General features: G+C 43.4%; 1 protein-coding gene across 1 annotated transcript in view; it reads left to right on the top strand.

Annotated features, from left to right (window-relative positions):
* ZGRF1 (zinc finger GRF-type containing 1) overlaps positions 1–15,321 on the top strand; it is a 263,034-nt gene that overhangs the window by 541 nt on the left and 247,172 nt on the right. The window contains exon 2 of the mRNA XM_073602703.1: positions 14,942–15,007. Coding sequence (XP_073458804.1) covers positions 14,987–15,007 — 21 coding nt within the window. The 5' untranslated portion in view covers positions 14,942–14,986. The remainder of the gene's footprint in view (positions 1–14,941; positions 15,008–15,321) is intronic.

The raw sequence follows: 15,321 nt of genomic DNA, 5'->3' as shown, positions 1-15,321 counted from the left end.
GGGACTGCAAAGTTGCATGACAAGTCGTACCCCATGATTTCCATTGAGTACCATTCATATCTGTGCGACTTCAAAGTAGTCCCTGCATTGAGCTGCACGATTCTGACCAAAATGAGAATCACGATTTATTTTTTGCTTAGAACAAAGATCACGATTCTCGCGGCGTAACATTATCTTTTACATTATACAAAATAATTGGGCTAACTTTACTGTTTCGTTTTTTATTAATTCATTAACCACCTCAATACTGGGCATTTTCGCCCCCTTCCTGCCCAAGCCATTTTTCAGCTTTCAGCTCTGTCGCACTTTGAATGACAATTGCGCGGTCATACAACACTGTACCCAAATGAAATTATCATTTTTTTTCCCACAAATAGAGCTTTCTTTTGGTGGTATTTGATCACCTCTGCGGTTTTTATTTTTTGCGCTATAAACAAAAGAAGAGTGACAAGTTTTAAAAAAAAAACACAATCATTTTTACCTTTTGCGATAATAAATATCCAATTTTTTTTTTCTTTAAAACAAATTTTTTCTCAGTTTAGGCCGATATGTATTCTTGTACATATTTTTGGTAAAAACAAAATCGCAATAAGCGTATATTGATTGGTTTGCGCAAAAGTTATAGCGTCTACAAAATAGGGGATAGTTTTATAACATTTTTATTTTTTTAAATTTTTTTACTAGTAATGGCGGCGATCTGCGATTTTTATCGTGACTGCGATATTGCGGCGGACACATCGGAGACTTTTGACACATATTTGGGACCATTCACATTTATACAGCGATCCGTGCTATAAAAATGCATTGATTACTGTATAAATGTGACAGGCAGTGAAGGGGTTAACACTAGGTGGTGATCGAGGGGTTAACTGTGTTGCTAGGGAGTGATTCTAACTGTAGGGGGCGGGGACTCACTAGGGGAGGAGACCGATCGGTGTTCCGCTGTACTGGGAACATACCATCGGTCTCCTCTCCTCTGACAGGACCGTGGATCTGTGTGTTTACACACACAGATCCACTGTCCTGCTGTGTTACCGGTAATCGCGGGTGCCCGGCGGACATCGCGGCCGCCGGGCACGCGCACCGGGTGCCTAGTGACACGCCGGGCGCGCGCGCCCCCTGGTGGCCTAGGAAAGCGAGGACGTCATATGACGCCCACCCGCAACGAGAGCTGCGCCGCCTGGCCATCAATTGACGGCCGGCGGTCGGCAGGCGGTTAATGTGTGTTTTTTCCAAAATAATTGCATTTGAAAGACCGCTGTGCAAATACAGTGTGACATAAAATATTGCAACAACCGCAATTTTATTCTCTAGGGTCTCTGCTAAAAAATATATATAATGTTTGGGGATTCTAAGTCATTTTCTAGAAAAAAAATAATGATTTTAACTTGTAAGTAACAAGTGTCAGAAAAAGGTTTAGTGTTTAACCACTTAAAAGAGAAGTATGGGTTTTTCTTTGATTCATACTTACCTTGGTGGATGGAGCATCAGACCGATGCTGCGGTTGTCCCCCGCCATCTCTACACTGAGAACCGAGCCACCAAACGCCGCCGATGGTTCGGTTCTCACAGATTCCTGAGAGGAAAGGTGTTGACTGTCAGTCAGCGTCTCTCCTCCATGCTCACTGGAGCGCTGAGCTGTGGAGGGGCAGGGAGAGGCTGTCTCAGCGGCTCACTGAGACTTCCATCAATCAGACGTGCTGCCTCGACTGATGGCAGTGACATCAGCAGAGAGCGGACATCAGACTGCTCTCTGCTGAGAACGGTTCACAGGAGTGCAAAACAAATTGCATTCCTGTGACCCAGAGGAGAAGCCCAGTCTAAAAAGCTCAGGCTGGACAGAGCATCCCTGATCCTCCTGTTCTCGGGTATCCTGGTGGCGATCCTGGAGCTGAGCTTTCACGGAACTGCATTTTATTGGCGAGTGCTGTGTGAAAAGGAAGAGAGGGGAGAAGAGATGCAGCTGTGCACAGTGCTGGATCTATTCTCCCCTCTCTTCCCCTTCACACGGGGGGGCAGAGGAATAGAAAACATTTTTAACCTTAATACAAGGTATGCAAAAAGGTTCTTAGCTTTAATATCACTTTAAGGAACTGGGCCAGAGACTAGATAGCATTGAATTAAAAATGGACAAAACAGGTCCACAGAGTTAATGAAAACTCCACTGAAGTTTATACGCTCAATTAGAAAAGGCTCATGTAAAAATCAAAGCTTTTGAAGACTTCCCTAGGAGTTACAATTTTCACGTTAGAGGTTTACCCGAAACATCAAGAACATAATGCCTGCACCTTAAACCCTAATGAAAAGTGCATTACCGAAAAGTGATGAACTCCATCTTGGAATGGATAGGATTCACAGGGCATTTGCTGCCCCGAGATATTAATGTTAAACCACACTTCTAGCAGACTAAAGAGGCAGTACTATGCTAGTGATAACCCTGACCTGGAACTCTTGGGCCATAAAATCCAAATTTTCCCTAAACGTCTTTCAGGACAGCACTTGAGAGAGTGACTCCTCCCCTTGCAAACAGGAAACACCTCTTCCACCAAAGTTTAAAAGGAGGCTCCTTTCCACACATTGTCAGTTTTTGTGTTTCCTCCGGAGGGAACACTTCGTGGGGAAGTCAGGGCTCTCAGGTGCTGTCCTGGGAGCTCAGGTTTCCTGTGTTTTCACCAAATGCTTTCTTTTACCTCATGAGAGCTGTTCCTCCCATTCCACAGCTGAGGTTAGGTGCTACTGGCTGGGCTCCCTCTCCCTCTTCATCTGGGCTCAGGGTGAGTCTGACTGTCGTGGGCACCGCTCCTAGGCGGCTGTAAGGCAGGCGGTGGCCGTTTATTATGTTTTTTACTCTGGTCTACTGCCTGTTGCTTATTTCACCGCCACCATCCATCCGCCGGAAGTGAGGCATCCGGGAAGGGGGCAGCGCCCACGGAACAGGCGTAAGGCGTCATTTCCGCCAGAATTCGCAGAGGGAAAGGGGAGGAACGGGGCTGGTGCTTATTTAGCGATTCCGGACTGGCGCTATTGGAGTCCTGAACCGGCGTTTTAGCCACACAACACAGCAAACGTTCCTCGATGGAATCGATGGCGGCAGCTAGTGGGACAGGCACTGGCACCAGCAAGGCCCAGGTAAGGGGCAGTTGTATACTATCCTCCTTGTACTGTGGGGCGCTCTCTCTCTATATCTCTCCCCCCCCCCACCCGGTGGCAGGGGCCTGTCTGGGCACATGAGGCAGTTTAGTTCTTACTGTGCACCTATGGTGAGCATCCTTGGAAAAAGGACAGGTTGTCTCACTGGGATGGTTTCTTCTTTTTGTCTTATGGCAGACCAAGAGCTCTGATCCAGTGGCAAAAAGGAAATGCCCTTCATGTAAATCCAAACTACCTGAAGGATGGAAGAAGACGTTATGTCAAACCTGTATTGATTTGCTAGTTAAAGAAGAAGCTTCTTCCGCTTGCAGCGACTTGATTGCATCTGTTAAAAAAGAACTTGATGCGACTATTCAATCATTTCGCTATTCGCTAGCAAACCCATCCCTGAGTCAGCCTACCACCTCACAGTCCACTCAAGGCTCACTTATAGTCCCGACGGTAGAGACTGAGGCATCTCCTACCCCAGAGGGACATTCCCCCTCTCAATCGGAGGATTCTGATGAGGGGGAGGAAGGAGAAAATTTACCTTCAAAATTTAAATTGTCTTTAGAACAGGTAGATGGCCTGTTAAAAGCAATCTATACCACACTGGGTCTGGAAGAGGAAAGAAAGGAGTTATCTCTGCATGATAAAATGTATGCAGGGCTCAGCGAACACAAAAATCGCAGTTTTCCAGTACACTCAGTTATTTCTGAGACTATTAAAAAAGAGTGGGCAGAGCCAGAGAGAAAGCCTTTCTTTCCCAAAGCCTTGAAAAGGCGTTTCCCTTTTGATGAAGATCCAGCGGCGGTTTGGAACAAAAGCCCCAAACTAGATGCCGCATTCTCCCAAGTCTCGAGGTCAACAGATTTGGCATTCGAGGATATGGGGGTTTTAAGAGATCCCATGGATAAGAGGATGGACCAGCTACTAAAAAGAGCATGGCAATCCATCATGGGAAATCTTAAACCTGCAATGGCAACTACGGTGGTATCCAGGAATATGGAGTTCTGGTTAGATCAACTTAAGGCCCATATCTCAGCAGACTCACCGAAACAAGAAATTTTGGATTCATTCTCGACTCTGTCTGCTGCTGTTGCATTTATATCTGATGCATCAGCGGAATCAATTAAAATGACAGCTAGATCTGCTGCCCTAGCTAACTCGGCCAGAAGGCCTCTGTGGTTGAAAACTTGGCCGGGGGACGCGGCATCCAAAAACAAGCTGTGTGGAATACCGTTCCTGGGGGACTAGCTTTTTGGTCCTGACTTAGATGCAGTTCTAGATAGAACAGCTGATAAAAAGAAGTCTTTCCCTATCAAAAAGAAAAAACAGCCAGTTAAACGTTTTTTTCGTTCCCAAAGGGCTCAAGAACAAACCAAACCCCAGGAGCAAAAGAGAAATTGGGCGTCGTAGAAGGGAAAGGGAAAAGGAAATGTCCTTTTCCATCCTCCTGCAGCCTCCGGTAAAACGCAATGACTTGTGCGTACCAGTGGGGAGAAGGCTTCAAAGTTTCCTTCCCCTTTGGGCCAGCATGACAGAAAGTCGATATATTTTAGACATGCTGTCCCAAGGTTACAGGATAGAGTTTTCGGATCGCCCGCCAGAAAGATTTTTTTGTAACAAACTTACCAAGGGATCTAAAAGTCTCTGGCTATGAAGAACCTTTTAAAGGATCTGAGGCACCAGAGGGTAGTGATACCAGTATCCCCAGAGGAACAAGGTCAGGGCTTCTATTCACACATATTTCTGATAAGAAAACCATCCGGAAGCTTCCGTCTTATTCTCAACCTAAAACCCCTGAACAAGTCAGTCCTATACAAAAAGTTTTGTATGGACTCAATTTTCACAGTCAGGAACATTCTGACAAAAGATTGTTTTATGGCATCAATCGATCTGAGGGATGCTTATCTTCATGTTCCTGTAGCACCTCAGTCACAGAGATTCACAGAGATATTGCGGTGAATATGGGCAAAGAGATTATGCAGGAGGATCTGAACAGAGCCCGCAGTCATTTTGAGTCACTAGGGTGGATAGTGAATGTTCAAAAATCGAATTTCATTCCAGCTCAGCAAGTACTGTTTCTGGGTTACTTGATAAATTCGGTGGAGCAAAAGATTTTTCTCCCAGAGGAGAAAAAGATCAAGGTTCGAAGGGTAATAACGACACTACAAACAAATCAAATCAAATCAGTCCGAAAGGTTATGTCGGCTCTGGGGACATTAACCTCTTCTATGCCAGCCATCCAATGGGCAAGGCTGCATTTCAGGGCTCTCCAGAGGTTCCTTCTAAGAACATGGAACCACAGGACAGAGAGTTTGGATATGAAAATAAAGATCCCCACCAGAGTCAAACGTTCACTTTGGTGGTGGAAGAGTCAGGTGGTACTCCAAAGAGGTCTTCTTTGGTCTTTTCCGAACGGAAGAGTGGTCACAACAGACGCCAGTCTGAAGGGATGGGGGGCCCATATGGGTTAGGCCTTAGCATAGGGAACATGGTCCCAAGTCGAGGCCCAAAAATCCTCAAATTGGAGAGAGCTAAAAGCGGTTGCCCGAGCATTAGCTTTCTTCTCTCAAAACCTCATAGGTTGCAATGTCCAGATTTTGTCGGACAATGCCACTACCATAGCCTACCTGAACAAACAGGGAGGCACAAGAAGCAGGGCTCTTCACTTACTGTCAGTAGAGATTCTGGAGTAGGCAGAGAACCACTTACTATCTCTACCCGCAGTCCATCTCAAAGGCACATTAAACGAAGTAGCGGATTATCTGAGCTGACAGAAAGTTCAGGAATCAGAGTGGAGTCTGAACAGGGAGGTGTTTGCATTAATCACCAGTACTTGGGGCCTTCCGCAGGTAGAACTGTTTGCTTCAAAACAAAACACGCAGCTCCTGAAGTTTTTCTCCCTTCAGAGAGACAATTGCTCTCAGGGGATAGATGCTCTGGCACATCCGTGGGATTTTCACCTAGGGTATGCTTTTCCTCCATTCCGGTTAATCCCACTAGTGTTGAGAAAAATACTGAAAGGGAGAGTATCAATAATTTTGATTACTCCATATTGGCCAAAGAGAGCTTGGTTTTCCATGATTCTTTAGTTGGCAATCAAACCGTGTTGGCATCTACCGTTCAGTCAGGATCTGTTGATTCAGGGGCCAGTGCATCATCCAGAGGTAGGCAGGTTAAAGCTCACTGCCTGGTATCTGAGGAGCAATTAATGAGCAGCAAAGGTTTTTCAGAACATTTAACGACTACGTTACTTTCCAGTAGGAAAAAGGTAACCAGGGATATTTATGCCAAAGTATGGAAAGTCTATATTTCATTCTGTCCTTCAGAACATAGGGAGGTTAAAGACCTAGTTTCAGTGCTGGAATTTTTGCAAAAAGGTGCAGACAAGAATCTTGCGGTCAGCACTCTTAAAGTGCAGGTGGCCGCTTTGGGAGTTTATCTGGAGAGATCCTTATCTTCAGAAACTCTGATCATGAGATTTTTCAAAGCACTTTCCAGGTCTAGACCGGTCCCGGTGAGACATTTCCCAAATTGGGATCTCTCGGTGGTTCTGCAAGCCCTGGCAAAAGAACCATTTGAGCCTTTACAGGCTATATCCCTAAAAAATTTAACTTTGAAAACTATTTTTCTGGTCGCAATTACTTCAGCAAGAAGGATTAGTGAACTGCACGCCCTATCAGTAAAAGAGCCTTTTTTGTCAGTTTTTCCTGATAGAGTTGTCCTTAAAGTAGATCCAGGGTTTTTGCCAAAAGTGGCAAGCTTTAGTAACAGGTCTCAGGAGATTACTCTACCAACCTTTTGTGCTAACCCTTCGGGTGAAAAGGAAGAGCAGTTTCACAATTTGGACGTAAGACATATCTTATTACATTATTTGGAAGTAACAGGAGGGTTTAGAGCTTCAGATTCATTATTTGTTCTTTTTTTCTGGAAACAAAAAAGGCCAACAAGCATCGAAAGGATCATTGGCTAGATGGCTTAAGACAGCTATTTCTGTAGCCTATTCTCAAATGGGTTTATCTTCCCCGCTGGGAATTAGGGCTCATTCAACGAGAGCCCAGGCCACTACATGGGCAGAAAGAGCTGGTGCCACCCCAGTTCAGATTTTTAAGGCGGCTACGTGGTCAAGCTACGTAACGTTTGTCCGTTATTACAGACTGGATCTCCTGTCAGCAGGGGATCAGGCTTTTGGCAGAAAGATTCTGCAGGCTGTGGTCCCTCCCTAGGGGGGTAAGTCTCTATTATCCTCTCAAGTGCTGTCCTGAAAGACGTTTAGGGAAAATTCAAGTTAGAGTTACCGGTAACTTGTTTTCCAAGAGTCTGTTGTCGGATGTTAAAGCGGAGTTCCACCCAAAAGTGGGACTTCTGCTTTAAGCACTCCTCGCCCCCTGACATCCCACATTTGGCATGTCATTTTTTTGGGGGGGGAGTGTGTACCCTTTTTTTCTGTGGGACTTCCTGTCCCACTTCCTATCTTTGGCCGCCTAGGCGACTCCTCCTCTCGCCCTAGGCTGCCCCTCCCTGCCAGCAATCTTCTGGGACACAACTCAGGTCCCAGAAGATCTGCTGGCCAATAGGAGAGCGCAGCGCGGATCGCGCATGCGCAGTGCGCGCCCGGCCGTGCAGCTGTCACAGCTGGGTGCCCACAGTTACCATGAGGGCACCAAGGAGAGGAGGGGGAGAGGAGCTAGCCTCCGGGCGGCCACATCGCTGGACCATGGGGCAGGTAAGTGTCGGTTTATTAAAAGTCAGCAGCTATGCTTTTTGTAGCTGCCAACTTTTAATAAACTAAAAAATGAGTGGAACTCCGCTTTAACAGTTCAGAAAATTTTAATTTAAATGTATCACCACAAGATGGCATTGTGGATACAGATAAGCATAAGTGTGCCAATGTCCTAAATATATTGCAAAATGTATTCAAGAGAAGGAAACATGGACTTTATAGGCACATCCATAGCATTGAAGTAGAAAATAAACTTATTTTTGTTAAAAATTCACATTATTGACATAACATGTTAAAAGTAAAACATGGTGTTTGATCCATATGACGCTCACACCACCTAAGTGATATCAATAGAAGGAGCAGCTGGTTGGTAGTAGAGACGTATTGAAGAAAACTCTGTTACACACCCTTATGCATTTCTTGCAGTCTAGTATATACATGAAAACAATAATTAAAAAACAAAGAGAGACAATTAATGCATCAGAATGAAAATATAACAATTATTTGATAATAATGTAAACAATTACTAACATGTCAAAGCGTCTGCTCCCCCCCCCCTTCGGGGGGCACCCAACCCAGAAGGCATGTGATCATTGGTGAACAAGACCCAATTGCAGGGGCGTATATAACTGTACAAGTGGCAATTGACTTGTTATGAAAAGAAACGTCAGGAAACAATCTTTTACACGCATCAAGTGCTCATCCACCGGCCCTAATTCGAAGCATTCCATATGCACAATATATTGGATTACGCACTTAACAGATTTTCAAAGACAAGCTAAGTCTTTATGTGTACGTCTCCTGGAAAGTGGGTACAGTAAGACTCTACTCTGTCGGGCATACAACAAAGCAGTGCGTCAGTCTCACAACAAATTGTTGTATAGAGCTAGAGTATCCGATAGTCAGTCTACAGTTAAATATGTCACGAGATTTTCTTCTCAACACCTCGAATTAAGACATATTATGACCAATCATTGGCATTTGCTACATGACCCTATTTTGAGGAAACATGTTAGGCTACGCCCTGAGATAACTTTCAAGAGAGCCACGTCGCTTCATAAAAGACTTGTCTGTAGTCACTACTCTGCCGACTCCAAAGTCCATAGACCCCCCAATGGGGAAATGTTTGCCCCAAAATTCCATGTCAATTGTGACACACAGGGCATAGTCTACTTGATGCGCTGCAAATGCAGAGCTTTTTATGTGGGCAAGTCGGCCAGGCATTTCAGACAAAGGATAAACTATCACGTCTTTTATTCAAACCGAAAAATGCTGACTCTAGTGAGTCGACATCTGGATTTGTACCATAAATTTGACACATCCTGTGTCTCGTTTATCTCGTATATTGCTGTGGCCGTCATTCTCAAATGTCCAAGAGGAGGCGAATGGGACAAACTTATTCTTCAAAAGGAGACATTGTGGATTGAGCGTTTAGCTGCCACATATGTTCCAGGGATAAACGAAACCCAGTCATATAAGCCCTTCCTTTAAAAATTGACGTTTGGGTGTTATATATATTTCAACTTATAACTAGAATTTAGAACCTGTTTGATTCTGGACATCTTAGAGTCTTATTGCTGCATGTTCCTTCACACTTGCTGGTCCCTGTTGAGTTATATTATATGACAATATAATATGGTATGATGTTGTACAATGATGTTCTCATATGGTTATCTCCATTGCTGCCCTGTATCATGGCGGAAAGTTCTCAAATATGTGTTACATAATGACCTAAACAATTATTGTTTGGGCTGTCCACATTTAACACTGGGTTGTTTGCTGTCTCAATTAATCATTTATGTATATTTATCAATAATATTCGTTTTTTCTATATTTTCTTGTACAAAGAGTTTTATTGAAAATATATATCAACAGAATAGTACAAAACAGTGATGGATACATCATAAATTAACAGGTATAAGACTGCCGGTATCCGGCAGGTAGAACTGACATTCAAAGAATTAAGCCAGGTCTCGGGCAGCTCAAGGCCGAGGCCAGGCGACATACTAAAGAGAGTCTTCATCTCGTGTTTACTAGCCTAGCGGTAAACTGCAAACACAGAACACTCTTGAACATTTAAAGGATGCCTAGAGAGATGTTATTGTAATACGTAACATTGCATTAATAAAAAAAAAAAGAAAGAACCAGAAATAAAATCAGATTAAATTGATTAACCTCAAAAAACATAACATACCTTTGTATGGAGTAACTTTTTTTTTTTTGCTACCTTAAATATCCAATTTCTGTAGACTTAAGCCCAAGGGCTTGAATAAGAAGAAGGAAAGAGAAATTGAAAGTGGGAGTAGAGGGGGGTGGGAAAAGGGGGGTGGGAAAAGGGGGGGGGGCCCTGGGGTGGGGGGGAACGGAGGCTCATTATAGGGAAAGAAGCGTTAGGTCAAATCTTGATGGACGATTATGAGTACGTTTTTTCTATATTTTCTATTTTTAGCATGTCGATCTGTCTGCTCAACCCTGTTTTGGTGGCCTGCCTGGCTGGCTGTGGTTAGTGTGGTGGATGTCATCTCCCAGTTGTATGGCCGCCCAGCGCCGTAAGTACGGTAACACTTGTTGCTGCCTGACTGCGGCGCCTGAGGGACTCGTTCTGTTCGTATTGGTCCCTCTCTGCTTTTGTTTCAGTGTCCCGCCCTCCCTGTATCAGCAGGGAGTCTGGCACATGTGCACTAGCGTGCGGTCGGTCCGGGCGACATCGTTTCGGATTGGCGCACTTCCGGGTGACATCACATCCGGTTTTGGGAATGACGCACTTCGGGTCGGGGCATATATACAGGCGGCCACAGCACCTCTTGGACAGAGACAGATTCACTCTGTCTGGAGAGGTACGGACGGTGAGTCTTCGTTACATATACCACCTCTGGGTAGGTTATGCACTGCTTGTGCTTTGTCTATGTTTTTGGATACAAGGCTTGTTTCTTTTTCTAAACAAGGTCTTGTCACTCTATCTTGATAGTAGGGTTGTCCCGATACCGATACTAGTATCGGTATCGGCACCGATACCGATTTGCCCAAGTACTTGTACTCGGGCAAATGCTCCCGATGCTTCCCCCGATACCTTGACTGTCAGCGGTGATCGGCGCGTGGGGGAGTTACAAGCTTCCCCCCCGCGGCTTTCAGCTGCTTTAGTGACATACAGCGGTGATCGGTGCTTGTAACTCCCCCACACACGACCACCGCTGACTGTCACCTCATCCCCCTTAGTCCCCCTCCGTTCCTCTGTCCCCCTCCGCTGTCCTCCTTCTTTGCTCTGTCCCCCTCCGCTGTCCTGCTCCGTTGCTCTGTCCCCCTCCGTTCCTCTGACCCCCTCCGCTGTCCTCCTTCTTTGCTCTGTCCCCCTCCGCTGTCCTGCTCCGTTGCTCTGTCCCCCTCCGTTCCTCTGACCCCCTCCGCTGTCCTCCTTCTTTGCTCTGTCCCCCTCCGCTGTCCCCATCCGTTCCCGGCTTTCCGCTGTCCCCCTCTCTCTTCCTCTGTCCCCTCCGTTCTGCTGTCTCTCCGCTGTGTGAATGGACAGAGTCAGCTGACTCTGTCTATTCACATAACTGAAACATTGTAATCACCTGTGATTACGATGTGTCAGTTTATGAATGGAGAGGAGCCGCTGTCTTCTCTCCATTCATTCTCAGTGCAGCTGAGGCTGCAGAGAAAGGGACTGGGGAATCTCTATCCTCTGTCTCTTTCTCTGTCTCAAGGGGGAGATATCAGAGGTCTGTTAAGACCCCTGATATCTCACCAAAGCCCCCCAACAGGGCTGATTAAAAAAAAAAAACACACACACATAGTGCAATAAAGAATAAAAAAAAAATTTAATTGTAAAAAATAATAAATGTAAATGGAAAAAAAAAAAAAACACACACACACACCGTTCACCCCCCCCCCTAAAAAAAAAAAAAAAAAAAAAAAAACACTGTCACGTGACATTAAAAAAAAAGTATCGGTAATCGGTATCGGCGAGTACTTGAAAAAAAGTATCGGTACTTGTACTCGGTCCTAAAAAAAGTGGTATCGGGACAACCCTACTTGATAGTGTTCACTAGGTTATTGATGACATTCCTCCTTTTGTTTTTTGTTTTTTTTTAGCCTTAAAACTGTTGGCGCTCTACTGGCCTCTTACACTTAAAGTAGACTTTACATAGGGATAGCCATATTGGGCTTTCCCTTTACATGTGTATGGCACTAGTGCCTGGTTCAAAGTTCCCTAGTTTGGCTTTTGAGGATATGACGACTACCCCCGTCCCACACAATTTATAAGGATCTTTTGGTAAGCACCTTTGTTTCTTATAGATAGGGTATGTCTATTGTGCTTTGATCTTTTAAATGTATAGACATATATATATTTGCGCACTTCCTTTTATAGCTCTATATTGTTTAAGGCATGAGAAACCGTTGATTGGTGGATGATCTCGCCAGGTTTGCCTGCGTATACTGTTTTGTATATTATGCACCATAAGTATTTATCCTTTCCCTGTTATATGCTAGCTGTTACCTGCCTTAATAGATCATACTTGTACAGTTATATACAGTACGCCCCTGCAATTGGGTCTTGTTCACCTATGATCACATGCTTTCTGGGGGGGGGGGGGGGGGTGAGGAGCAGACTCTTTGACATGTTAGTAATTGTTTACATTATTATCAAATAATTGTTATATTTTCATTCTGATACATTAATTGGCTGTCTTTGTTTTTTATTTTTTTTTATTGTTTTCATGTATATATTAGACTGCAAGCTCCTGAAAAAGCTCATAAGGGCACGTAACATGTAGCGTTTTCTTCACTACGTCTCTACCACCAACCAGCTGCTCCTTCTATTGATATCAGTTAATTTGAATCATTATTGATCGATCTGTTTCACTGTGGTAATGGTTGTGTTAGGTGGTGTGAGTGTCGTATAGACCAAACACTATGTTTTGCTTTTAACATGTTATGTAAATAATGTGAATTTTTAACAAAAATAAGTTTATTTTGTCCTTCAATGCTATGGATGTGCCTCCAAAGTCAACGTTTCCTTCTCTTGAATAAACAGTTCAGAAAAGACAAGCTCTGAAGCCTCTTCTCTCACCCCTCACCTTTCTTAATATTCAATAACAGGCATATCCCTTCAGACTTTTTTTAATATAACAGAAAAAATCACTCCAAGGGGATGAGAAAACTACTACTGGATCTGGGCCTTATCTATAAAAGCTCATCCACTCATAAATAACTTCTCACAGAATCTACACCCATATGCCCATTATGGTCACCAACCTCCAAGAAAGCAAAAACCTCTCATCCTGTTACCTGATAGTTTCGTCTTGCTTGTTTATTTTTCTGCGTGAAACAGGTCTTTTTCTGTTACCCTTCTTAACGGACTGTTCCCTGTTCTCATGTTTTTTACAGTTTCATAATCTTATATCTTACAAGGTTCTCTGTACTCCCCATCAGTCTGAACTATTATAATCGCAGGACCTATTCTTTTCGAGGACTTCTTAAATGTGGGGAAATGTCGCCATTCAAGATGTGATCTTGCCCTGATCTACTATTCTTCTGATCAAGACACCCACTGTTTATGACCCAAATTTCGGGAAAGTGCGGGACCAACATTTTTTACTAAATTCCTCAAACTTCCTTCTTCAAAGCTCCTTTATTTGCCTACTTTAAATAAGCACTCCTGCACTGATAATTGTTTGGGACTCCTCCTTCTCATCTTAACTAGAAAGAGGAGGGAATTGAACCCTGGAAAGGGGAAAAATTTTCCTTTTAAATGTTTTCTTCATTTTAACTGACATTGTGAACAGCAACAAGGAACCCCTTTTTGAAAGAATAAAAAATGGTTCAGCGCCTAGGATATAAAGTAGTAATAAATTGTGTAAAATTTTTATTCATAAAATTGACAGCTGCAGTTATAAAGGGCAATATTTCTAACATAACTTAAAGTGGTTGTCAGCGATCGCCTTGTAAAATTACCCACGCAATTTGAAATAGAAATGAAATGTAAAACATTTGTGGACAGATTAAAAAAAAATGATAAATACCTTTTTTTCCCCATTTTTATAAGTGATCACATTCCCTCTGTTTTCAGCTGCATAAGAGTTGAGGGAAGAAGCAGCAGGACATTGAGCTTCCCAGTGAAAGGCTGTGTAGGGGGGTGTGTCAGGACAAGTCTGATCATTGGAGGAGAGCAGGCCGAGTTCTCAGCACAGCTAGAGACCTGACCATGCTGTGCTCTTCTGCCTAGTGTGTTCAGTTTTTAATAGGAAAGCAGAGGGACTGAGAGAACACCAGGGATTTTGCACAAAGATACTTTTTCATGCAAGTACGTGGCACAGCAAGCACTTATCAGGAATATGAAATGTTAATGGTAACAAACACTTTAACCAATAATTAATAATCAACCACGTTTGACACATATAACACTCAGTGTGATAAATAAATACTCATGCCATAAAATGTTTCACATCTAGTTAAACAGTGTAAACAAATTCATATCAAAGTCCCATAAAAATAATCCCCAATGTGCAGATGCTCTTTAAAATGTAAACTTGGTGCTTGATTCCACTTGTACATCTAGTGCCCCACATGGGTTTGCACTCACCGAATGTATATGACCAACTATTGCTAGTATGGTCAAATGACCCCTTTAAATCCAGTAGCTCTTGAGTTAGCGCAGCTTGATATTGGAAGCCCGGTAATATCACTCGGAGGGAAATAATGACAAGAAGGAAGAGCATAGTGTAAAACATCAGAGGGTTCTGCGGATCACTGGTTGGGCACTCAGTCATTATCATTAATCATCATCATCATCATCATCATTACTGGCATTGAATGTTTCTGAAATTCTATATTGTTATGCTTAATTCAATAATCTATAAGGTAATCCTTTTCTTTCATACTGTAAGCATACTACAGATTTATAATATGTTGTCTGCATTGTTGATTCACTTTGCTATGTTTTGAATATCAGATTAGTCCAATTTTATATTTTTATTTTTAAAATTTAATTTATTTTTTTGCCAAGTTTTCAAAAGTGAAATATCTTTGTTGCATCACTATTGTATGGTATTGTCATATTTACTCATTATTTTCTGTTCTTCAGTTTAGATGACCTGTATAATAAATAAATGGTTCCATAGGTGGTGACATGGCTGCCCAAGAATTCACAGTAAGTTTATTTTTTTTACTTGGCAATTTAAGCCCAAATTGTCAGCCAGCTTAAGCCAGCCATAGATGAATCAAATCTCTGCCGGTTCAACAGGGACTGTCCGAGACTCGACCTATCTTTGGGCGGGTTTGTTGTACTGAAGTCAATATATTGATCAGCTTCAGTACAACCAGCCTCTTGGCTATAGCTGCCAGCAGTGATCATTGTGTTCTGCCACAATGATCGCCACCGGTAGAACACAATAGCGCTGCGGGAAGGATTCAACAGTAACTGTGTTGATGGAGGAATCGAGCAATTCTTTCCTTCCACCTGTG

The sequence above is a fragment of the Aquarana catesbeiana genome, linkage group LG01 (assembly GCF_042186555.1).
Source record: "Aquarana catesbeiana isolate 2022-GZ linkage group LG01, ASM4218655v1, whole genome shotgun sequence".
NCBI lineage: Eukaryota > Metazoa > Chordata > Amphibia > Anura > Ranidae > Aquarana > Aquarana catesbeiana.
The sequence above is the reverse complement of the archived record's forward strand: the minus strand, read 5'-3'. Positions and strand labels throughout refer to the sequence as shown.